The 26,842-nt window shown below is 36.8% G+C and overlaps 1 protein-coding gene across 1 annotated transcript in view; it reads left to right on the top strand.

Annotated features, from left to right (window-relative positions):
* Positions 1-1,912: 1,912 nt before the first annotated feature.
* The window catches only part of LOC106873587 (uncharacterized), a 37,895-nt gene continuing 12,965 nt past the window's right edge, over positions 1,913-26,842 (top strand). The window contains exons 1-8 of the mRNA XM_089346522.1: positions 1,913-2,377; positions 19,282-19,309; positions 20,241-20,369; positions 21,078-21,181; positions 22,655-22,769; positions 24,377-24,540; positions 25,630-25,689; positions 26,506-26,614. Of these exons, the coding sequence (XP_089202648.1) occupies positions 2,297-2,377; positions 19,282-19,309; positions 20,241-20,369; positions 21,078-21,181; positions 22,655-22,769; positions 24,377-24,540; positions 25,630-25,689; positions 26,506-26,614 (790 nt within the window). The 5' untranslated portion in view covers positions 1,913-2,296. The remainder of the gene's footprint in view (positions 2,378-19,281; positions 19,310-20,240; positions 20,370-21,077; positions 21,182-22,654; positions 22,770-24,376; positions 24,541-25,629; positions 25,690-26,505; positions 26,615-26,842) is intronic.

The raw sequence follows: 26,842 nt of genomic DNA, 5'->3' as shown, positions 1-26,842 counted from the left end.
GGTCATGGTCGCCGTCGTCGTCACCGTCATCATTTAATGTCTGTTTTCCAATGCTGGCAATGGCTAGCTGGTTTGACAGGGGCCAACAAGCTGTAGAGCTGCATCACACCCAATCTTACCCTTGGCATGGTTTTTACATCTGGCTGCCTTTCATAATGCCAACCCCTTTGCAATGTGTCCCGGCTGCTTTTTTCATGACAACTAGTGAAGTTACTAGTGGAAGCACAATGGCCCAGTAGTTAGGGCAGCGGACTCGCGGTCATAGGATCGCGGTTTCGATTCCCAGACTGGGCGTTGTGAGTGTTTATTGAGCGAAAACACCTAAAAGCTCCACGAGGCTCTGGCAGGGGATGGTAGCGAACCCTGCTGTACTCTTTCACCACAACTTTCTCTCACTCTTACTTCCTGTTTCTGTTGTACCTGTAATTCAAAGGGTCAGCCTTGCCACACTCTGTGTCACGCTGAATATCCCCCGAGAACTACGTTAAGGGAACACGTGTCTGTGGAGTATTCAGCCACTTGCCTGTTAATTTCACAAGCAGGCTGTTCCGTTGATCGGATCAAGTGAGGTTACAATGTAACAAAGAAAATACTCTTGACTTAAAGGAATCATAGTAGAGAGGGGGGTAGGTTTCTACTACATGCAGAGAGTCTAAAGTAGGATAGAGGATGAAGCACAGGTGTCTTGCTATAGAAGAGATACATGACTACCCCACATTTTGTGCAGGTAGCTGGAAGGAAGATAGAGATTGTGTTGACAAGGTGTCAGAGCAAACTCTCAAGGTACATGAAAGTGAGTATAAGAAAGAATATGGACAGTGGAGTGGGTAATTTCATAAGGGTGTGGGAGGAAAGTAACAAATGTTTAAAGATGAGGGTAGAGGTGGATGTATTGAGTGATGAAGAAGGGTGGAGGTGTAGTTGATGGTAAATATCAGAATGGAAGGGAGGAGGTGGAAGAGATAGAAGTGTTTGAGGGAGGAGGAGGTGACAATTATCAGCACATAAAGGGTGGAGGGCAACAGTAGCATATATCTGTGGATAGATAAAAAAATTAGGGAGAGGGTGTGCAGGATGTGAGAATAGAGAAAAAGGGTAATAAACTGTGGCTGAGATGGAGGTCAGAGGTACACAAGGGTGGCTAAAGTAAGTGAGGGTAACAAAGGTGGAAGGATCATCAATAGCAGAGATGAGGTGTTGAAGATTATAGCAGATAGGAGAGGTGTTAAAGATGAGATATGAAAGACTTAAGGTTTAGCTCAGATATGGGGTGGAGATTACAAAAGGCACAGAAAGGTGGGATCGTGATTGGTGGAAGTAGCATGGACAGGGACAATAATAAAAGTGAGGAGATTTGTAAGTATATATTCAAATAATTGTAATCTTATTTCACAATTATAAAAAAGTATGAATTGTTGTTTTAGCTCACATTTACAAAAAAATAAAAAACTAACATGGGATTTTATTCATCCAAGTTTAGTGGTAGGGGCTGGCAGTATAGGATCATATTTAACTTATCATCGTCATTCATAAACAGAAATAACAGACGTATACATACAAGTGTATATTTTTACCAGGAAAAAAACTTGTTGTCTCCTGCATTTATAAATTATAATTGAAATATTATAATTATTTCTAGTTTTATTTTAATGGTCCCTACATCAAATAAGTTAACACCAATTTGATTGTTGCTTTTCATGTGTTATTTACTTTCTAATGTGTTCTAATTTTTGACACCCACACTACTTCAGCAAATACGAGATCTGTTTTGATGCTAAGGTCAGAATTAAGCCGAAACATGACCCAAACTGTTTCCTATACATACCAAAATAATTGCTTCCACTTTTGACTGAAGACCAGTAATTTCAAAGGGAAGGAGTTAGTCAACTACACTGACTCCAGTTCATGGCTGGAGTTTATTTATTTTTTTTTATCAACCACAAAACGATGAAAGGTAAAATTGATCTGGGCGGGATTTGAACGCAGAATGAGTTGGAATATATGCCTCCTGAAGTATGACAGGCTAACAATCCCATCAGCATGACGCCTACTAACATTAATTGTTTCTTATCAACTTTAATTATTTAACACTAATTACTAATTATTCTCTCAAATGTAATGTATTGTCACTCCCTGTGTATCCGGTATGTTTGCACAGAGAAAAATTTGGAAATTATAATCTTTTAATGATACTGTTGCTGATGTTGTTATTATCTCAACCATCATCTGACTGAAGTTATTCTTATCTACAGTATCGATATTTCAATCTCGACTAAATTTATTACCAAAAGTCACTATGGAACAATTCTTAATGGCATTTATCCTGACACTGTTGTTTATTCACAATTTTGCCAAGTGTCCTGAACCTAAATATTTTGTAAGTATGACAATTAATGCAATAATTTCACTTTAGCTATTACTGTATTTTTATCTCGCTATCCGAGTGCTTCTGATCCATTTTTTGAAATAACTTCTTTTTATGACATTTGTCTTCTCAAGTTGTTTTTACTTTTCAAATCTTCACGTACTTTGTCATCAATGCTAAAAATTTGACAGTCTTGAAACGAATTAGCTGTGAATTATTTCTACGAATTCAACCTGTTTAATCATTCTATATTAATCTATATACAGTTAGTAATAATACAGTATGTTGGCACTCCGTCACTTACGACGTCGAGGGTTCCAGTTGATCCGATCAACGGAACAGCCTGCTTGTGAAATTAACGTGCAAGTGGCTGAGCACTCCACAGACACGTGTACCCTTAACGTAGTTCTCGGGGGATATTCAGCGTGACACAGAGTGTGACAAGGCTGACCCTTTGAAATACAGGCACAACAGAAACAGGAAGTAAGAGTGAGAGAAAGTTGTGGTGAAAGAGTACAGCAGGGTTCGCCACCATCCCCTGCCGGAGCCTCATGGAGCTTTAAGTGTTTTCGCTCAATAAACACTCACAACGCCTGGTCTGGGAATTGAAACCGCGATCCTATGACCGCGAGTCCGCTGCCCTAACCACTGGGCCATTGCGCCTCCACTAATAATACAGTAAACAATGGTCTATAAGCAATTAATATTTAATTATTCTATAATTAAATTAATCAATGTACCGTACAATTTTAGGCATTCTTTTGTTAATACGAGTTCAAACAAGCATCACTTATCTTGTATTGACACCTGTTGGATTATCAAAGCATGTTATCTTAACAGCCACAACAAGTCTACTTCGCCTAGTACTAACTAAACTAGACCTATAACTAACTAAATGCATCCCAAGATTGTCACCCCGTGTTTTACCTCTGAACAGGGAGCCCAAAACCATGTTCTCCACATGTCCTTTTCCAAGACGGTTAGGAGTGATTTGAAGAAAATTGGATGCTATTTCTAGCATGTCGAGTGCTTATGCAGAGAGGGGCCCTTTCGTTGGTTTGTGAAACACTAAAGTAAACAAATAAAATGAACTGTGGTTTTAGTTTTACAATATTTACACACACAAGGGTGGCGAGCTGGCAGAAACGTTAGCGTGCCATGCGAAATGTTTATCAGTATTTCGTCTGCCGTTATGTTCTGAGTTCAAATTCTGCCAAGGTCGACTTTGCCTTTCATCCTTTCAGGGTCGATTAAATAAGTACCAGTTATGCACTGGGGTCAATGTAATTGACTTAGTCTCTTTGTCTGTCCTTCTTTGTCCCCTCTATGTTTAGTCCCTTGTGGGCAATAAAAAAATAAGAAACGTTAGCACACCGGGTGAAATGATTAGCGGTATTTTGTCTGTCTTTGTGTTCTGAGTTCAAATTCTGCCGAGGTCGACTTTGCCTTTCATCCTTTTGGGGTCAATAAATTAAAGTACCAGTTGCGTACTGGGGATCAATCTAATCGACTGGCCCCCTCCCCCAAAATTTGTTTCTATTAATTTTGTTAAATAAAAGAGGTATAAAAATCCACATTATTTATGGGATAACCCAATACTTCAATATATATATATATATATATATATATATATATATATATATATATAGTAATAAGGGTTATTACGAAGCAGCATTAGCATTACCTTTAATTTCTGACCTTTCTTTCTTGGGTGGCTGTTGTGCCTGCAACATCGTTATTCCTCCCTGTGCCTGTGAAATCTTGTATCCTGGCTGTAAGGCCTTATTTCCATATACGCCAGCTTAATTTTATTCATCCTTAGTCGAAAGACATCTGTTGTTATGTCCTGTTATTATTCCTACTCTATTTGTGTAACATTGTTTGATTTTTTTCCATCCTTGTTTTTGTATACATTTGCTGCTTCCTTCCAAGGAATCTAATGCTCTTAGCTTAGTTTTTCCTTGGGGCTGGCCAGATTGGAGCAATATCGAGAATAACCAGACGAAATTGCAAGGATAATCTGGATCTCGACTGAGGAAAGAAAACTCCGAATAACCTGTCCATGTTTTCTTTGTATTGTCTATCTGGATGTTTTGTCCCTTTCTTGTATCACCTATCTCTCTGGATGTTTTGCATTCTTGTCCCATTCTGTATTATTTATATATATAATATTAATGGCTTCTTATTAGGAAACCAATAGATTTTATACAGGGCTGCAAGGAGAAGTGCTCAGAATAATTGAGACAAGAGTAAAAATATTAGTTATAGAATAAAAAGACTGGGTTAACGACTCAACATATCACATCCCCTCAATGAACCTATATAAGAAATACAACATATTTATATGGTCATTGAGGGTGTGTGATATGTTGAGTCGTTAACCCAGTCTTTATATTCTATAACTAATATTTATATATATATATATATATATATATATATATATATATATATATATATAATAAAGGAGTTACGACGCAAAAACGTATATATTCAAATGAACATATTTATCTTCTTCAATATATATTTCAGTATAAAGAATTCATTAAGCGACTTAATAAATCAAAATTTCTTTACACATCTTCAGGAATAAATATAACACCAGAAAAACTACATTCGGTTTAAAAATACAAACCGTTCATGGCGAAAAAATTTCACAATGTAGTTTTTCTGGTGTTATATTTATACCTGAAGATGTGTAAAGAAATTTTGATTTATTAAGTCACTTAATGAATTCTTTATACTGAAATATATATTGAAGAAGATAAATATGTTCATTTGAATATATACGTTTTTGCGTCGTAACTCCTTTATTATTATTAATATAACCAAAAGGATCGATTCTTGAAGAGCCTACATATCTTCACTGTCGTTTTTTTCTGCTATTTTGGTGATGTTTTTTGAGTTAGCTTACCAATTATTTTTGTTGGTAGTTAATTTATTATATATATATATATATATATATATATATAAATATATTAATCAATACAATAGAAACCTACACATGTTTCAACTGCATCGATTAGTAACCATTGCAATGGCAACCCAACTATAATACTGGTGCAGTTTCTTCAGGGTCTTCACTTCAGTATCCTTTGATTTAACGGTTTAAAGTTTTTTGCTGATTTTCTTTGCATCCTATGATGTGGTGTTGTATATCAATTTAGACGCAGCCTATAATTAATTCAAGTATTGAGGGGATTATCAGACTTCCATTCCTCATCGCCAGTTATTTCAAAACATTTCTTTGTTTAAATGTTTATAACTCATTTATATTGATCAAAGGTAAATTTTCTCATATTCAAAGTATCTTAAACCTTGTTCCTGCCTAGAATTTAGTATATTAGCCGTGTAAAAATTTGATAAAATTCTTCTATAGACATGTCACATTTATTAGTTCCTGGTCTGTATGTTTTTGTTGTATGAATTCCCAATTGATCGTACTATCTTTGTTTCTGTCTTTAATAGACCAGATTAATTTACTTAGACTTGTTTGGAATATTTTATTTTTATCTCTAAATGAATTTAAGTGATCAGCTAATCTCACTTTAGAAATTAATGCATTCACACTAATGTAAAAGTATTCATTTCCCACAGATGTAGTTTTACATTTATATATTAGATTTTTATATTATTTACATTTGATGGACATTTGTCCTCATCTTGTTTGTTCTTAACACAACGTTTTGGCTGATATCCCCTCCAGCCTTCATCTGCCCTCGGGCATATAGCGTAGTGATTAAGAGCTCGGGCTACTAACTCCAAGATTCTGAGTTTGATTCCAGGCAGTGACCTGAATAATAATAATAATGATAATAATAATAATAATAATAATAATAATAATAATAATAATAATAATAATAATAATAATAACAATAATAATAATAATAAATACCTAGGGGTAATTGAAGGGGACAATATCAAGCACTCAGTGATGAGGGAAAGGATCAGAAGAGAATGTTATCGCAGGGTGAGAGCAATACTGAAGACAGAGCTGAACGCGAGAAACAGGATCGAAGCGATCAATGCTCTAGCCATACCAGTCGTGACTTACAGTTTCAATATCGTTAACTGGTCAATTACTGAAATATGTAATGTTGAGAGAAAAATACGAAAACTGTTGACAATGCATAGAATGCACCACCCTAAGGCAGATATAGAACGTCTTTATCTGCCAAGAAAAGAGGGAGGCCGAGGATTTCTACAGCTGGCATTATCAATGAAGGTAGCCACAATTGGCCTGGACACCTATCTGAAAAACTCTGAGGGCTGGATGCTAAAACTTGTCTTAAAACATGAAAGCAAGAAAGCATCTTACTCAGTAACAAAACAGGCAAAGGACTATCTAAGTGAATTCCAATTGCAACAAATTCAAGAATTAGACGAACTAGAAACACCTGCAGAAAAAGCTAAGCGCTTGAAAACCCGTGCAAAAATTGCTGCCTTAGATATTATGACTGAAAAATGGCATGGAAAACCTCTCAATGGCAAATACCCAAAGAGAGTGAATAATGCAGATATTGACAAAGCCCTTACCCACCAATGGTTAATGGCCTCTGGCTTGAAATCAGAAACAGAGGGGTTTATCATAGCAGCCCAAGATCAATGCCTACCTACAAAGAACTACCAGGCCAATATATTAAAGAACGGCAGCTCCCCATTATGTCGTATATGCCAACAACAAAATGAGACCATCGATCATGTTGTCTCCATGTGCAGTCTGCTTGCGCCTACAGAGTATCTCAACAGGCATGATAGAGCTGCACAATATATTCACTGGGTAATATGCAAAAACCTGGACTTGCCCCATGATAAAAACTGGTGGGAACACAAACCACCCCCAGTACTTGAAAATGATCACATTGCACTCCTCTGGAACTTCACCATTCAAACTGACAGAAAGATAGACGCAAATAGGCCAGACATCATACTGAAAGACTTCAGACAAAAATCATGCCTCCTCATTGATATGACTGTCCCAATCAATATAAACGTATCTGTCAAGACCTACCAAAAACTGATCAAATATAAAGATCTTGAAATAGAAATTAGCAAAATGTGGAATCTGAAGACGAAAACAATACCTATTGTCATAGGTGCCCTGGGAATGACAGCGAAACGGGCTGATTACTATCTAGCTCAGATACCAGGAAACCCCAAAATGGCTGAAGTTCAAAAGTTAGTGCTCATGGGAACTGCCCATATCCTACGTAAAATACTGTCTATGTGATCTCAAATTTTAAAGCAAACACATAATTTTCTTATGGTTTCTTAAACATTCACTTGAACAAAACTGTACAAATCCAAATATATGGTACCCTAGGCATAACACCTAGATAAACTTCTAACTTGTTTTCTCTTGAGGTCTCTGGGTGAGACTTGGATCCAACTTGTACAAATGCAAAACAAAAGTCAAACATAAAATAATAATAATAATAATAATAATAATAAATGCCCTGATGCACTACCAGGCAGTGGCTCTCATGGCTTCTGATCTTAATTGATTGGAAGTGTTATCAGGTACATTGTTTTGTCTGGGTATAAAAGATGGGCTACAGCAAATATTCTGCTTAATACCACAGATTTGCTTGTCAGTTGTTTGACCTTAACCAGTTGAGCATGTCCCTTGGTGGCTGATGATATGTGCATCTCTGATCATGAGCAGAAGTAGTGGGAGAGCATCATAGCCATGTGTTGAGAGGAGTTCTTTGGGGTTTGAATAATTCACCTTTGGAAACATGGGTGTTTTGCTCGACATCCTTAAACAAACCTTATTCAGGGACCTTTTGAGCGGGATGGGCTACTCGACCTGAAAAAAATTCTAACTGGGCCCCCCACCTGCGAGGTCATGCGCTGTTTCTCTTGATATGAGATCACCATGTCACGCACATATGGTTATGATGCATGTGCCTGGTGTACCCTTATCAGATGGGTAGTCATGATGGGTATATTGGGCTTCGTATATTTTACCCCAGTGTCACTTTGATGGCATGTACTGCTCTCTCACTCAATAATAATAATAATAATAATAATAATAATAATAATAATAACAACAACATCGAAAAATACCTTAGGAATGAGAACTCAGGTTCAAAATTTCCCCAAGACATCTGATGAAGGCTGGAGGGTATATCAGCCAAAACATTGTGTTAGCAACAAACAAGATGAGGACAAATATCTGTCAAATGTAAATAATGCATGTAATTCCTCATCTCTTGAATATAGAACTGTATTAGATTTTTAGTTTCATGTCTGGCTTCCGTGCCAGTGGCATGTAAAGAGCACCATTTGAGCATGATCGTTACCAGCGTCGCCTTACTGGCACTTGTGCCGGTGGCACGTGAAAAAACATTTGAGCGAGATCATCGCCAGTGCTGCTGGACAGGCTCCTGTGCAGGTGGCACGTAAAAGACATCATTTGAGTGTGGCTGTTGCCAGTACCGCCTGAGTGGCCTTCGTGCCGGTGGCATGTTAAAAGCACCCACTACACTCTCGGAGTGGTTGGCATTAGGAAGGGCATCCAGCTGTAGAAACTCTGCCAAATCAGATTGGAACCTGGTGTAGCCATTTGGTTCACCAGTCCTCAGTCAAATCGTCCAACCCATGCTAGCATGGAAAGCGGATGTTAAACGATGATGATGATTCACTATTCACATAACATAAGTTCCGTTTAGAATAATTGCAGAGATAATTTTTTATATTGTTGTCGGACTGAGTATTATTTTGGTCATTCATGGTAAAATCGTGGAGGCACATGGTCTAGTGGTTAAAGCAGTGGACTCACGGGCGAGGGATCACGGGTTCGAATCTCAGACCGAGCGATGTGTGTGTATATGAGCGAAACACCTAAGTTCCACGTGGCTTGAACTTCTGCTGACTCTTTTGCCACAACTTTCTCTCACTCTTTCCTCCTGCATCTAGCAGCTCACTTGTGATGGATCGGCGTCCCGTCCAGGTGGGGAAATTATATGCCAATGAAACCGGCCCTTATGAGCCAGGCGTGACTTGAGAAGGAACAAACAACAACAAATTAAAATCAAATTAGTTTCTACTGAGTTTTTTTATTACTATTTACTCTTTCATATGATGCTATATTTCCTCTATTTCTAGTTGAATTTTTGTTCAATTCTACATTATCAATTATATTTAATTGGATATACATTTCAGCCCTAAGGCTGTGGCCATGCTGGGGCACCACCTATATAATCAGCTTTTCAATAGACAATCTTATGTGATTAACTTTTGGAGATGGAGGGAGTTCAACACTGCTACCCTCTTTTGAGTCTCCTGCTTTGATATTGGTTTATCTGGGACCTTGGATTGCGGGAGGTCTAGTTGTTTCTTGAAAATATCTACTCCCCACCCACTCCATGAAAATCCCTCGGATGTTTTGGCAAAGTATTAAATAGCTGCAGACCCTTGGATCTTATGCTGTTACAGTACATGGTCCTGACTCTAAATGAGATAGCTGGGAACAGTGCAGAGACGTCCAGTTTGGTGTCTGGTATAGCTATCAGTTCCGAAGTTCTGTGCCAGCCCCTCCAAGATCTTCTGTACATATATCCCTGCACACCTCTCCCGTCTTTGCTCCAAGGAGTAGAGTTGTAGCTCTTTCAGTCTCTCCTAGTAGTTCAGCTGTTCCATTGATGCAATCTTCCATGTGTAACATCGCTGAATTGCCTCAAGTTTTGTTATTAACCTGACACTGTAGGGTGACCACAGTTGAGAGCAATAGTCCAGACGGCTAAGGACAAATGTCCTCCATAGAACCAGCATAGTTTCTAGTCTTTTGTTCTGTACGTTCCCAAAATACACCCAATCATTCGCATGCGCACATGCATATCACTTGGTGATATGCATATGAAATGAGGCATCATTGCTCATGTCAATCCTGAGATGACACACAGTATGTGATTCTAGGATTGCCACTCCTTTTCCTTCAAAGTATCGTTGCGGTTTCTAAGCACCAATTAACTGGTAGGGGAGGGCTTGGAATTTGCCAGCATTGAATTGCATGTTGTTTTCCTCAGGCCATTTATATATGGCATCTAGGTCTTTCTGTAGAAGATAAGCTTCAGAAGGTTCCTTGACTGCTTGTACTACTTTTGTGTCATCAGCATAGCTAGTAAGTATGGCGTTGTGCGTAACTGATGGCATGCCTGAAAGAGCCACCATGAGCAGCAGCGGCCCCAACTCTCTATTACTGCCTTCCTGGAGAGGGCCCCATTGGCTGCCACAGCCTGGCTTCAGTCTTTTAAGAAGTCATGCAACCACTCTCCAAGTTTCCCAGCTATACTGACTCTCTATAGTTTGTGACATATCATCCCATGATGAACCTTATCAAAGGTCTTTACAAAGTCAAAATATATCACATCCACATTTGAGTGATTCATTAATTGCTTCAATACTCAGTCAGAGCGCTGCAAAACCTATGTAAGGCAGCTTCTTCCTGATGAGTGCCAGGAAGTGAGTCATTATCTTCGAGGAATGCAGTGAGTCTCTTCCTGACAATGCGTTCCATGACTGCTGATATGAGATTAGAGAGACAGGTCTATAATTTTTAGCAACTGCTCTGTTACCTCCCTTATCGATGGGGCATATTAGGCATTCTCTTTACTCTTTTACTCTTTTACTTGTTTCAGTCTTTTGACTGTGGCCATGCTGGAGCACCACCTTTAGTCGAGCAAATCGACCCCAGGACTTATTCTTTAGAAGCCTAGTACTTATTCTATCAGTCTCTTTTGCCGAACTGCTAAGTTACGGGGACGTAAACACACCAGCATCAGTTGTCAAGCGATGTTGGGGGGGACAAACACAGACACACAAACACATACATACATACATATATATATACATATATACGATGGGCTTTTTTCAGTTTCCGTCTACCAAATCCACTCACAAGGCTTTGGTCGGTCCGAGGCTATAGTAGAAGACACTTGCTCAAGATGCCATGCAGTGGGACTGAACTCGGGACCATGTGGCTGGTAAGCAAGCTACTTACCACACAGCCACTCCTATGCCTTTAACTTTTTGAGAAGTCTCTCAGTTTCGAGGAAGCTCTGGAAGAGAATCTGAAGTGGACTTGCTAAAGCCCCTTTGCTTTTCTTTAAGAGGATTGCTGGAAATCTATCAGGGCCTGTGGCTGAGCTTGAGCTCATTTCATCAACGGCTAATATTACATCTGTTTCCTCTATTTTGATGCTATGAATATGTTGTGGAAGGATTCCAACCACCCCCATGTGACTAAAAGTGAACTGACACATTGCTATAAAACAGAACTGTGAGCAATAAGGGGTAAGCAGTTCACTACGAGCCGTTGGCAGAGAGTGTTTAACCTTATAATGGTTTTTATTAGTAGTCACCAGTTTTTCTACAACATTTATAGTAGTTGAAATAATTGTTATTTTAAGACTGCTTATTTTACACACACTTATGAGTGTATATTTTAATTGTCTTGAGTGAAAGTTGATATTGATAAAGCCGTCGCTTAACTTGTAAAGGATATCAATAAGTATTATCTCTCAAGTTAAAATGTACGTCATGTTAGTGTAAGTCTTGTACAGACGCTAATGTACACCTATATGTCTTATGAAAATGTATGTTGAAGATCGTGTCCTTATTACGTACCGCTATAAAAAAAAACGTTACAGATTATTAAACAGAATTAAATATGTTAAACAGGTTGGGAAGAATTGAAGAAAGATGAAATATCATTTTATATATTTTATTTATATACATTATTACATATATAGTTTTTCTAACTAATTCTAGGCTTAACTATTGAAACATGACAAGCAAAATAGGTGTCGGACTTTTAAAGAATATTTCTCATGGTAACAACCATTACTCTGGATTTGAATGACGTGGATTAATTTAGACAACCACAGACACTAAAGTTTTCCCCAAAATCCAGGGTTTTTATAACTGCTCAACTTGACTTTCAAGAATATTTCATAAAAATATTCTTTTACTAATTCTCAGAATTCAAATATGAACAGTTATTTCAACCAATGGGAAAACGACAATCATATTTCCTCGGCAATACGACATTACATCATATTGCTGGCTGTTATGAATTTGACGCCATGCTACAACCTCATGTAACAGTAATCGTAGTGTGTTACGTGAAAACTTTCTTTTCCCTGGCTTCGTTAAAATATATATCCAACACCAAGATATATAGCAATAATTGCCATTTCTTTGTGTAGAGCTATGGTACCAGAGAACTCATCAGGCGTAGCAACTTGCAAGTGCCTCAATGGAGTGGTGGAAATACTCTTGTATTACATATTCAGTATTTCACTGATCCTCTGGTTTGAGATGTAGTTGGGGAGCCATTTTCATTGGACAACAGCCCTATCTTGTACCATACTGAAGCAGACTCTTTTGCATATCTCGTTTTTCTCGCGCAGTGACGGTGGTGGGCGACGTCGCGGCGTTCCGCCCTTGTGACCGTGTCCCTCATTCCGCTCACCGATCAACAACGAAAAGGCGACGACGATACCTGGTTGATCCTGGTTTGATTTAATATTTTTGATGGCCCAGCCTTTTTTTCTGTCCTCTCCTTTTCATGGGACTGTTGAGTTCATTTTCAACTTCAAGCAATGTCTTTTTGAGATGGGATCGTTTATTATCCTTTGGTGACCCATTTAGACAATTTGAGATTTTTGCTTGTCGTCTCATTAGAATACTTCTGACCATGGGAATTATATTTTCCTGTTGGTTTGGCAATCTCTCTGGAGCAAACTTACTGTATATGTTGTGCATGACTATCATAAAGTGCTGCAACTTTATATCAATATCTTGCATAAAGAGATTGGTAGACCAGTTTTGTTCAGAGCGGTTGATGTTAGGAAGGGCATCTAGCTATAGAAACCATACCAAATCAGACTGGAATCTGGTGCAGCCCCTTAGCTGGTCAAATCATCCAACCCATGCCAGCATGGACAACGGATGTTAAAAGATGATGATGATATGTATATATATATATATTTATGTGGAGAAAGGAGCAACAAATACAAGAAGAAGCAATTCTGTTGGGCTAGTTAGCCGTTGTTTTATTGCGTGGAGGTTATGTAATGAGTCATTGTGGAGGTTGGGGTTATGTAGTGAGTCATTGTGAATGTTATGTAATAGTCATTTACGTACGTTTCAATCTAGCCAATGGTTTGGCAGATCTCATCAGAATGTTGAGGAGTATGTTAAGAGTTCGTTGTGCGAGGGATGTAGGAGAAGTGATTGGTGGGTATATTAATGTATATGGTGGTGTAATAATATCGATAGGTAAAGAAAGCCTTATGTTTTAGTTGAAGTTGTGTTGGTCTTCCTGTAAGGGGATGTAGGATGGGTGCTATTTAAGTTCATTATTCCGGTTTTAATCAAATGCATCTCCACGTGATTTTATGATTGAGGGATCCGTCGTATATTTATAGCACCGGCGGTGTTAGTGCAGGGAAGCAACCTTAAATTTAGATGAAAAGGGAGCAAGGGAGCTAACTCTGGTCTTATTCGTATCTACTTATAATTAATAATACTTAGAGGGAAAGTTCTTTTATGCTTATTTAGTTTAGCTTAGGAGGTGTAATGTATTATATATTTAATTATACTTGGAGAATGAGTATTTAGTAGCGTGAAGGCAGATTAGACTAGATTCATATCTCCTGTTTAATAGGTCATTCTTAGCCGTTAGGATCTCAAGGCACTCGGTTAAACAGAGCTGACAGCGTCTGTTAGTTGGGTATAGGAATTAGCTACTTTTAGTATGTGCCACTTTAGTTTATATTCTATCTTATTGTCGTTTAGTTCCCAGATATACCTACTAAGCCCTGTTGAATTTGCCTTATTTCTGTTTTTAAAACTTGATAGGTGCTCATTATATCTAAGACGTATATGGTTTTTCGTGGACCCAATGTAGGATTTAATGTGGCTGTTTGTACGTCACATTGGTAAACTATATTATCTGTCTTGCATCTATTGGAGAAATTACATTTATTCCTGTCTCTACAGCCACATAGGTTGTAAGGGGTGTCTATATATATATATATATATATATATATATATATATATATATATAGGTGAAGATAAACTTACTTGGAAATAGATGTGTCGTGTTCAATTAAATAAATAAATAATATTATATTATATATATACATAAACATGCATATATGGGCAGAGGACGTCACCAACGGTGCAAATAACATACAAACGAGAGATAAATACATCTAGAAGTTTTGTAATCATTGATATTATCAAAAGCAATGTGATTCATAACTTACATAAAGAAATTTGTAAACTTTGGATGTATAAGATTATAAACAAGCGTAAAATAGTGTAAACAACTAAAATAAAAGTATATCTAATTAACATTCCTTTCTTAATAATATTCTGTAATTAGGCGACGAGCTGGCTGGGTTGTCAGTGTGCCGGGTGAAATGCTTAGCTGTATTTCGTCTGTCTTTACGTTCTGAGTTCAAATTCTGCCGAGGTCGACTTTGCTTTTCGTCCTTTTGGAGTCAATAAATTAAGTACCAGTTGCATACTGGAGTCGATCTAATCGACTGGTCCCCACCCCCACAAATTTTGGGCCTTGTGCCTAGAGTAGAAAAGAATACTTAATATGTAGTAGTCAAAAGAAGGTCTGGTTTTCGTTAGGAGTAGTTCACATAACCATTCATGATACAGAGGCTGGGAAGCTATTTCGGTTCAGAAGTGAATCATCATCACATGTCACTCAGTCACAAACACATGTCATATAGCTGCAATAAAATGCTGTATCACTAACAATAATGTCATTTCTCCAAGACCACACCCAGTAATCTTTCAAGTCCATTTACATATTTTGCAATTCCCACCCTCATTTTATGCCTCCTTCGTAGATGGGTAGATTTACTACTATATATACCTCATCATCATCATCATCACCAACGTCGTTTAATGTCTGCTTTCCATACTAGCATGAGTTGGACGATTTGACTGAGGACTGGTGGACCAGGAGGCGACACCAGGCCCCAATCTGATTTGGCAGAGTTTCTACAGCTGGATACCCTTCCTAACGCCAACCACTCCAAGAGTGTAGTGGGTGCTTTTACGTGCCACCGGCACAAGAGCCAGTCAGGCGGGTACTGGCGACGGCCACGCTCGAAATGGTGTAATTTACATGTCACCTGCACAGGAGCCAGTCCATCGGCACTGGCAACGATCTCGCTCGAATGTCTTTTCACGTGCCACTGGCACAAGTGCCAGGAAGGTGACGTTGGTAACAATGACGCTGGTGCTGTTTACATGCCACCAGCACAGAAGCCAGACAGCTGCTCTGGCAATAATCACGCTCGGACGGTGCTGTTAGTGCTCCACTGGCACAGGTGCCGGTCATCGAATATGGTTCAATTACGATTTCGATTTCACTTGCCCCAACAGGTCTTCACAAGCAGAGTTTAGTGTCCAATGAAGGAGAGGTTGGCATGGGTGTCAGTCGTCGGATTCGGTTCGATTTCGAGAGGAGAGAGAGAGAGAGAGAGAGAGAGAGAGAGAGAGAGAGAGAGAGAGAGAGAGAATGGGAAACAACAAAAGAGCAAGGGAGAGCAGGAGAGAGATGATGGTGAAGTGCCAGGGTATACTCACAAGTAACAGTGATCAGAGCATAGATGGAACGGTAGAGTAAGGAAGAGAGAGATAAACTGTGGCAATTGCTAGGGCTTGCCCTCAAGGGACGGAGGTCATAATATACATGTCCAGGTATTGCCAAGAAGCCACGATTAGAGAGTGGAGATTGCAGTGACTGGTGAAAACCTGGGTATAAAGATGTGGTGGGGGAAAGCAGCGATACAGTGAGAAAGGCAGTGAGAGCAAGGATGGGAAATATTGAAGAGGAAATGTGAGGAAGGGAAAGATGCAGTTTAAAAGAGATGTAGTTTGGTTTCTTGGAGGTAGGATGTGTGAAAAGTTTATTGCTATATGTAGAAAAAAAAAATATTATATACATACAATAGGTGCAGGAGTGGCTGTGTGGTAAGTAGCTTGCTTACCAACCACATGGTTCTGGGTTCAGTCCCACTGCGTGGCATCTTGGGCAAGTGTCTTCTACTATAGCCTCGGGCCGACCAAAGCCTTGTGAGTGGATTTGGTAGATGGAAACTGAAAGAAGCTCGTCGTATATATATATATATATATATATATATATATATGTATGTGTATATGTTTGTGTGCCTGCGTTTGCCAAACCCCCCCACCCCCCAACATCACTTGACAACCGATGCTGGTGTGCTTACGTCCCCGTAACTTAGCGGTTCAGCAAAAGAGGCCGATAGAATGAGTACTAGGCTTCCAAAGAATAAGTCCTGGGGTCGATTTGCTCGACTAAAGGCGGTGCTCCAGCATGGCTGCAGTCAAATGACTGAAACAACTAAAAGAGTAAAAGAGAGAGTAAAAGAGAGTATGGATGCACACACACACACACACACACACATACATATATATATATATATATATATATATATATATATATATATATATATATATATATATATATATATATATACATATATATATAACCACACACACACACACATACACACATACACGACACACATACACATATACACACAGGCACACATACACATATACACACATGCACACACACCTCTCACATACACAATACTCACTCATATACATAACACATACGCACGCACGAAAACATACACAATATACACATACACGCACGCACAAAAAATATACACACACGCGCACACGGAAACACATACAGACATACATAAACACACACACCCCCGTACCTAACACTCACAATCCCACACACACACGCACATCCACACATATACACACACACGCACACACCCACATACACACACACTTCTCACCAACACTACACACTCACACAGACACGCATACAATCATACACACATGGGCATAAACAACACACGCATATACAATAGCAAACGCACGCACACACACGTACACAGCAACGCACATACACACAACATACACATACACACAAACACACACGCACGCACAGAAAATATACACATACACACACGCGCACATACAAAATACACACACACACGTACACGTACCTAACACCGACAACCCCACACAAACACGAACACACACACACCCAAACAACCACCTGTTGACCTTCTACCTACACTGTCTACAGCGTCCACTAACCAGTCCTGCTACTAATTTCTTCCACTACGTCATACACACACACACACACACAAACACACTAACAGATAAACCACCAAACCATGCACACACACACACACACACACACATACATACGCACACACACGTTCTGTTATCACACACACACTCGCAGACTTTCGCACGCGCACCGATATTCATCTCCCTTTTTCACTCTCCTATCTTAGAAAGAACTTTTCCCCCACCACCTCCTCTTCCGGTCTTTTCATCATGTAACCTCGTGGGCATCGGTACCATTTTCCTCTTTCTCCGTTCTTCCATTCTCCGAACTTTCCATCTTTCCGACGAAGGGCTACGCCCGAAACGTCATACACTCTCTCTTTCCTTTCCTGAGCGTCCAATAATACTATCCATATCACGTCCTCACTTTGTTGTTTTTTTGTTTTTTTGTTATTGTGTTTTTGAACTATATATATATATATATATATATATATATATATATATATATATATATATATACATACATATATATATATATATATATATAGAAACTATAGCTGTAGAAACTTTGCCAGATCAGATTGAGCCTAGTGCAGCCTTCTCACTCACTAGTCCTCAGTCAAACCATCCAACCCATGCCAGCATGGAAAGCGGATGTTAAACGACGATGATGATGATGATGATATAATATGTATATCTATATTTTTTCTTTTTTTTTCTTTTATTTTATTTGTTTCAGTCATTTGACTGTGGCTATGCTGGAGCACCACCTTTAGTCGAGCAAATCAACCCCAGGACTTATTCTTTGTAAGCCTAGTATTTATTCTATCGGTCTCTCTTGCCGAACCACTAAGTTACGGGGTTGTAAACACACCAGCATCGGTTGTCAAGCGATGCTGGGGGTACAAACACAGACACACAAACATATACATACATATATATATATATATATATATATATATATATATATATATATATATATATACGATGGGCTTCTTTCAGTTTCCGTCTACCAAATCCACTCACAAGGCTTTGGTTGGCCCGAGGCTATAGTAGAAGACACTTGCCCAAATTGCCACGAAGTGGGACTGAACCCGGAACCATGTGGTTGGTGAGCAAGCTACTTACCACACAGCCACTCCTGCGCCTGTATATATAGCAATAAACTTTTTACACATCCTATATATACATGTGTGTATGTATGTATGTAGCAACAAACTTTTCCTGCATCCTACCCCAAGAAACCAATCTACATCTCTTTTAAACTGCATTTTTTCTTCCTCATACATACATACATAAATATACATATATATACATAAATACATATATACATCAATGGCATATCGTGGTTGTAGCCATTGGATATACTGCCACACCCAATGCCACCCAGAATATACACTGCTGACATACATACATATATAGGTATCAACGTATATGCATGCACAATACTTTATGATAAGGGATTTATGTGATATGGTTTGTAGCTATATATTTCATTTTCATGAAGCTAACAGAAAAAGTCTATAAGGTTGTTCAAACTTTTAAAAATAACAACCAAATCTCCCTAAAATCAAAGATACTAATTAAAAGTCGAGATGGACATAAGCTCTACCTCTGTTTATAAGTTGACTTCTTTATGATTCAAGGCTTGTTTACAACCACAATATATTTTCATTGTTAGTTTCTAAATTGTTTTAACTAAATTTAAATTCAATAGAAATAAATTTTTTTTTAAAAATCTCTCTCTTTTATCTTTTCAGGAATCTTATTATCTTTATGGCACAAAATGTAAGTATTTTAATTAAACTATCTTTCAGATTGAAAAACTATATTAGAATCATATTTATCCATGTTAATACACCTTATTTCTTTTAGAAACTTGAAAGTAATGTAAAATTTATCATTTAGCATTTTTCAATTATTTTACATCAGCAATCCAACAACAACAACAACCACAACCATAACAACAACAACAACTGCCACTGCTACCGCCACTGCCACCGCCACCGCCACCGCCACCACCACCACCACCACCACCACCACCACCACCACCACCACAACCACCTGTTTCTATCATTTATGAGCTCAAAATTTATGTTGATGATTCAGATAAACACTTTTAAACAAGGTTTATCTATTTCATAATCTTCACTTTGAATATCTAAGAATTGTTAGAAATATTGATCAACTAAATTAGAAAATAATGATAAGAATGGTTTATTATCTCAACTAAGTGCTTTAGCCCCACATTCCATATGGCCGAGTGGTAAGGGTGTTGCCCTTATAATTGCAAGACTGTTGATTTGATTCCCAAACCAAGTTGCACATTGTGATCTTGAGAAAAACACTTCATCAGAAACACACCTTCATACACGGACACATCCCTCAGGGCACACAGATTCACCCATCCAGACACATACAGAAATCACATCAACACTGTCACCATGGAGCATATGCACATTACTCTGCAATTACTTTGACATCTGATGTGTGGCACAGTGTGCATGGGTACATGCAATATTGATTTGATGGAGGGAGCGAGCTACTGTACAGCTCAAACATTTGATCCTTACAAACAAATCATCCGTGCAGAAATTGCTGAACCCTCATGTGTCATCTACAACAAGAATATCCATGCATATCGAAGAGCTAATGATGATGTAAAAATTAGTTTTCTATAATGTCAATAGATTTCAAAGAAATCTTTTCCATGTTTCAGGTTGTAATGCGAGTTTGGATGTCTTCAAGCCTTTTCCTAACGAAAAGTACCCAGAAAAGCCAAAGTCTTTTCAACTAACAGATTTCCTGCAAAACAAAGCAAAAGGAATAAAGGCTGTGTGGAATGCAAGTAAGAAAATTTGTCTTAAATTCTATAAGCTGTTATGTTATAATCAAATGGTGCAAATACATTAAAAAATGTTTACTGCATAGACAAAGATTCCATTTCTTAAAGCAAATTAAAAAATTTAGTTTTTATATAAATTCTGTACTAAATTTTATGTCAGATCTAGTTCTTAAGATGTGAATATTGTGATGTTTTATCAGATATTATTGTATAACGTTTGATTTAATTTTAATATTCTCCACCATATTCCAAGACCTGAATAATAAGAGATAATCTTTTTGCAAGGTGAGTCTGAAGTCTGGTTTTGATCCTCAATGAAATTTATTTTTCTGGGGACAAAGACTTTTGTAAAAGGCAGGAATGGTACAAATTCATGCTGCTTCTTGTTATAAATATGTAAAAGAAGACCAAAAGTAGAAAAATAAAGAAATATATAATGAGTATGATTTTCCATATAGCAGCAAAACACACAAACAATATTAAAAATAGTTATAAAGTTAACTATGCCACTATATGTGATTGTACAAGTTAGTTCTGATAAAACCTTCAAGCCAGTAGATATGTATATTTTTGAAATCATTGCAAGAGTAAATATATGTGTGTGTATGTGTGTGTGTGCATATATATATATATATATATATATATATATATATATATATATATATGTATGTATGTATGTATGTATACATCTAGATTATTTTGTTTTAATAGGTTTAACCCATTTAAAAGGATTTAAAATTGAATATGATTTTGATGACAAAATCTGTAGAATTTTGGACGTTACTGCATTTCTAAAGAAAAAATCCATTAGTAATGTGAGTACAATTTCTGTCTTTAAAGAGTCTGTCCTAAACTCCAAGAATGTGGTCATCTATATGGAATATATTACAGACCCTGCATGTTGTATTGTTGATTTGCTGGAGGTGAAGTTATTTTTTAGCCCTGATCAAACTAACTTTTGATCAGATGTACTTCAGTGTTGACCACTTTGTATTTTATTCCGACAGAGTGCTTCTAGGGATACATTAACAAACACCCTCATTTTAGAAACAGCATAGGAAGTGATTTGAGGGGGATTTAACTGTTATATTTAGTAGGTAAAGCAACCATATAGAAGTTCTCTCATTGGTTTGGTGAAGTTGAAGTAAATGGTGACATTGAACTAAATTTTAAGATGGATTATAAAGATGATGTTAGAGACAAAGGGATCCATGTGGACTTTAGGAGTGAAAGTTCTATTTTGAATGTTGCTGGAGGAAGAGAGTTCTGACGAAATAGTTTGGTAAATATTTGTTCCTTTTGAAGGAAAAAATTGGAAGATTAGAGGAAGATGTGAATGCTTTTTAGCTTGGACTGTAGAAAGTAGAAGTTGTTGAGTAATGAAGGTTATAAAAGAGCAAATGAAGAAGAAAAGTTCCTCATCAAGTTTGCATGTGTTAATATGTATGTAATGGCTCTGCTTCTTAGCTTTGACTTAGTGAAGACTAACATCAATAACAGATTTAAAGTAAGTATGTGTAAAGATACACATTCCCTTGTATCTAAGAGAGTAGGCATTCCTAGCTATATAAATGGTAGCGCCAGAGATATTGAGAAAAGGTGATTGTCACTTTAACCCATTACCTCCCATAATTCTATTAACTGGAATTTTTTTTATGAAACTTTGATTTCTAGCATAAAACAGCCTTAGAAACACGCTCGAATGATCAAAATAACATTTCAAAATAACATTTTAAATAGAAATAAGCGAGATATTGGGTGAAAAATTAGCAAACCTCATTTGAATATCAGAGAAATATACCTAGTAGATATAGCAAAAAGGTTAGATATGTGTAAATATTGACAGATAATTACGAAATTTGTAATTTTTAAGTGATCTCATATGAGATCACTGGTAGGTAATGGGTTAATATTTTTGATGAAAAAATTAATTGAAACAGAAGCAAAGAGGATCAGCGAGGTTCTAATATACACAGGTAAAAAAAACCCCAAATGCTGTTGACAATGGTGAACATCAGTGAAGGTGAGAGGTGCAAGAAGTTATTGTATAAGATATTAAAATACATGCAAAATATGTGTAGTTACTTCAAATGATATCTAAGTTAATATAAATGGGCCAATAAAGAGTTGTTTACATAATGAAAAATATATGAAAATAATAACAGAGTAAAATAGCTGAATGTTTTTTATTTTTTAAATATGATTAAAATTATCACAAAATTTGATTGAACTGATCAATATTTTGAATATGCTATTATATTAGTAGAATTTTAAAAATTTATTTGCAGCATCACTTTGAATTTAATATACATCCTGTAAGAAAAAATAAAGAAATATTGGTTCGTCTTTATCCGTTGCCGGAATCTGGAAACAGTTATCTAACTGCTAAAGTTGATACATTCAGTAAGGAACCTGAAATTATTATTTATTTAAAATCTTGGAGGAAACTAGTGGTGGTGGTGTATATTGTGTTAGTTCTTTTGGTTTTTATCAGTTGAAGATATACAAAAGATTTCCAGGAAGAGAAGGAAACATCTAGTATTGAAAGTTTGAAAGTAAGCTTGGTAAAAGACTAAAGTTTTAGCAAGTAGGAAAGACAGACTCTGATACCATCAGGAAAATGACTGTATTTGATATGCAAAAAAGGAATCAGTAGAAATTTCATATAACACACTCAATGTAAATTACGGACATAAAACAGGTGTAGTGTGGTTACTGGCTTGCAGAAAAGGTAGATTTGGTTTGCACAGGAGAAGTCGGCAGTTAGAACTTATGTAAAATAATGTCTTTTAAATGCTCAGAAAACCTCTTAGTTGATAGTTATTGTTACCTGGTTGAGCTAATTTACTGTGTGAGTGTTCCAAAAGCATAGAAGCTGTAGGAAGAATAAGGTGGTAAACGTTGTCATTGATGATAATGTTGAAATGGAAGGTTAAAAACTATTTGTTATTTCTGTGTTTTAATATTGATTTGTAATTTGACTACATATGTAGCCAGTATTCAAATTTTGCCATAAAGTTTGTAAGGCGTAGGAGTGGCTGTGTGGTAAGTAGCTTGCTTACCAACCAAGTTCAGTCCCACTGCATGGGACCCTGGGCAAGTGTCTTCTTCTATAGCCTGAGGTCGACCTAAGCCTTGTGAGTGGATTTGGTAGACGGAAACTGAAAAGAAGCCCGTAATATATATATATGTATATATATACATATATATATATATATATATATATATATATATATATATATATATATATATATATATATATATATATATGTATGTGTGTGTATATGTTTGTGTGTCTGTGTTTGTCCCCCCAACATCGCTTGACAACCAATGCTGGTGTGTTTAGGTCCCCGTAACTTAGTGGTTCGGCAAAAGAGACCGATAGAATAAGTACTAGGCTTCCAAAGAATAAGTCTTGGGGTCGATTTTCTCGACTGAAGGCGGTGCTCCAGCATGGCCGCAGTCAAATGACTGAAACAAGTAAAAGAGTAAGTTTGGGAGAAGTAGTTGGTCAATTACTTTGACTCCAGTGCTCAACTGGTACCTTATTTTTTTATCAGAATTCTGCCAGCTCACCACCTTATGTAGCCAATAATATTAGTATTCACACATATTTACTAAAATTGACATATATTCTATGGAAGAGCATTGAAAGTGATTTCTTAAATGCTATCTAATTGCACAGAAATTCTATTAATAGGAAGAATGACTTCTTTCTGCTGTTAATGATTCTAAACATTCATGAAGATTTCTGCTGCAAGTTTCTGGCATTTGAGAGAACATGGTAATATCTAATGTTAAAGGTGAGATTCAGTAATAAAGATATTGAAACTTGTTGGTGGGAATGTCTCTTGTAATATTGTGGGAAGTACAATTATTCAAATATTGGCATGAAAATTATCATCTTAAATATTTTCTTTCTTGTTTAAATTCAATTCACTTTGGGCTATTTTAACAACATTTACTATCTGTGTAATGTTCACATAAATGGCTTCCCTTTACGTTTGCAGTGTGCCGTGAATGGGTAACTCCAATTGATTATAAATTAGAAGAAAACAAGTTAATTGTGCATTTTGAACAAGGACCGTCAAAGTGTGATATAAAAAAGTATACTGTATCACTTCATCATACAAATTCAACCATTTTAAAAAGTGCCCTTATCAATTCTTCCCAGGTTTGTCAAATTTCACCATTTCTGTGTTTTTAATATTTCTCTAATCCTCAATAATAAAAAGAGAAAATGTTTCTTTTCCAAGTCTTTATTTCCCTATTGTCGTTCATGTTATCGATTAATTAGTTTTAAGTAAAGCTCAATTACATAAAACTCATTCCCTTGCATTGTTTTACTGATTTCATCATCATCATCATCATCATCATCATCATCATCATCATCATCATTTAACGTCCGCTTTCCATGCTAGCATGGGTTGGACGATTTGACTGAGGACTGGTGAAACCAGATGGCTGCAACAGGCTCCAATCTGATTTGGCAGAGTTTCTACAGCTGGATGCCCTTCCTAACGCTAACCACTCAGAGAGTGTAGTGGGTGCTTTTACATGTCACCCGCATGAAAGCTAGTCAGGCGGTACTGGCAATGGCCACGCTCAAAATGGTGCATTTTATGTGCCACCTGCACAAGAGCTAGTCCAGGGGCACTGGCAACGATCTCGCTCGAAAATCCTACGAAGGCCAGTCAGGCGGTGTCCTGGTAAATTATTTTTGACTATATTGATGTTAACGATTTTGTAATAACTGTAATAAAGGTCATTTTGCTTCAATACACTCCATTGTCTTGTACACTACACAGTCTTGTTATTTTCACTAAAGCCATAAAACTAAGTATTTAAATTGTCTTTCTATTTCTCTATCAGTTCTACTTTTGGCTTTAAAACAAAATGAAGAAAATTAGCCTGTAGCAGTCTTGTTTTACATGATGTAATTATATAAAGAATGATTCTTTTAAACATCCTTTCTATTGCTAAATAAAAACAATTTCTTTTTCTTTTTTCAACTATTAAACTAGTATTGATTTTTGTCTTGACAAAAACTTAATTTTAATCATTGAATTCAGTAAGACAAATCATTTCAACAAATTTAATTGCACCAGAATAATTGGAATATCTATAAATTTTATTTTATATTACACTAGGTTTCAAAGATGTCCCTGAAAATTATAGATTTACTTTGAAAAAATGTTCAGAGATTCTATTTATAGGCCAACTTTACAAATCGTTTTTTTTTTTGTCATTTTGTCATTTTCAGACAACCTCAAAATTAACCCATGAATTTCATAGAATATGTTCTGGAAAATACTACACAACTGTAAGTTATTCTTCATATATTGGTATTTGCTTACAACATTTTGTTAAATTATTACATTTAAAAAGAAATCTGTTAATCTGAAGATGGGGGATTTTCCACTTCTTCCACATTTTTAGATTCTCAGGACTTTTCACCAGCTATGTAATTTAAAAGAATAATTTGTTTCTTTCATGACAAACACTTCTACACACACTTGCACATCTACTGCTATCAATTCTTTACCAAAATAGGTGCAGGAGTGGCTGTGTAGTAAGTAGCTTGGTAACCAACCACATGGTTCCAGGTTCAGTCCTACTGTTTGGCACCTTTGGCAAGTGTCTTCTACTATAGCCTCAGGCTGGCCAAAGCCTTGTGAGTGGATTTGGTAGATGGAAACTGAAAGAAGCCTGTCGTATATATATATATATATATATATATATATATATATATATATATATATATATATATATGTGTGTGTATATATATATATATATATATATATATATATATATATATATATATATATATATATGTGTGTGTGTGTGTGTGTGTGTGTGTGTGTGTGTGTGTTTGTGTGTCCATGTTTGTCCCCACACCATCGCTTGACAACCGATGCTGGTGTGTTTACATCCCCGTAACTTACCAGTTCAGCAAAAGAGACCGATAGAATAAGTATGCTAAAGAGGTGAATACATGTGGCTTCTCCAGCTGGAAAGACAGAAAGATGTGAGGTCAGAGTACAAGGATATGTTATGATGAAAGTACTGAAGCTTCTCATTTGTTTTGTTTGCTTATTTAAATATTTATTCAGTGTGTTTTTTTTCTTTTTTCTTAAAGGTTGAAATACTTGATGACTTTTGGAATGTTGATGGGAAATGTATATGTAAGAATGAATATAATAAATGTGGTGTCGATTGTATTCGGTCGAAAAGCAGTAACTTTCAGAGTAAGTAAAACTAAAGTAATGACAAAGCAAAAACATTATTAAAATGCAGATTATGTATTGTGTATTTTGCATAAAATGTTTGGAAATCAGCAACAAAGGTTGATGGGATATGCATATCGGATCTGTGGCAGTTTCAGAGTAATATAGCTGTATGATGGTGGAAGTAACGGGTAAGGTGTTTGACGGACACATGGGGAATAAGACAGAATATATATAATGGAAGGAATT

This window comes from Octopus bimaculoides, chromosome 30 (genome assembly GCF_046866305.1).
Source record: "Octopus bimaculoides isolate indiv1 chromosome 30, ASM4686630v1, whole genome shotgun sequence".
Classification (NCBI taxonomy): Eukaryota; Metazoa; Mollusca; class Cephalopoda; order Octopoda; family Octopodidae; genus Octopus; species Octopus bimaculoides.
This window is presented reverse-complemented; position numbering and strand designations above follow the sequence as displayed.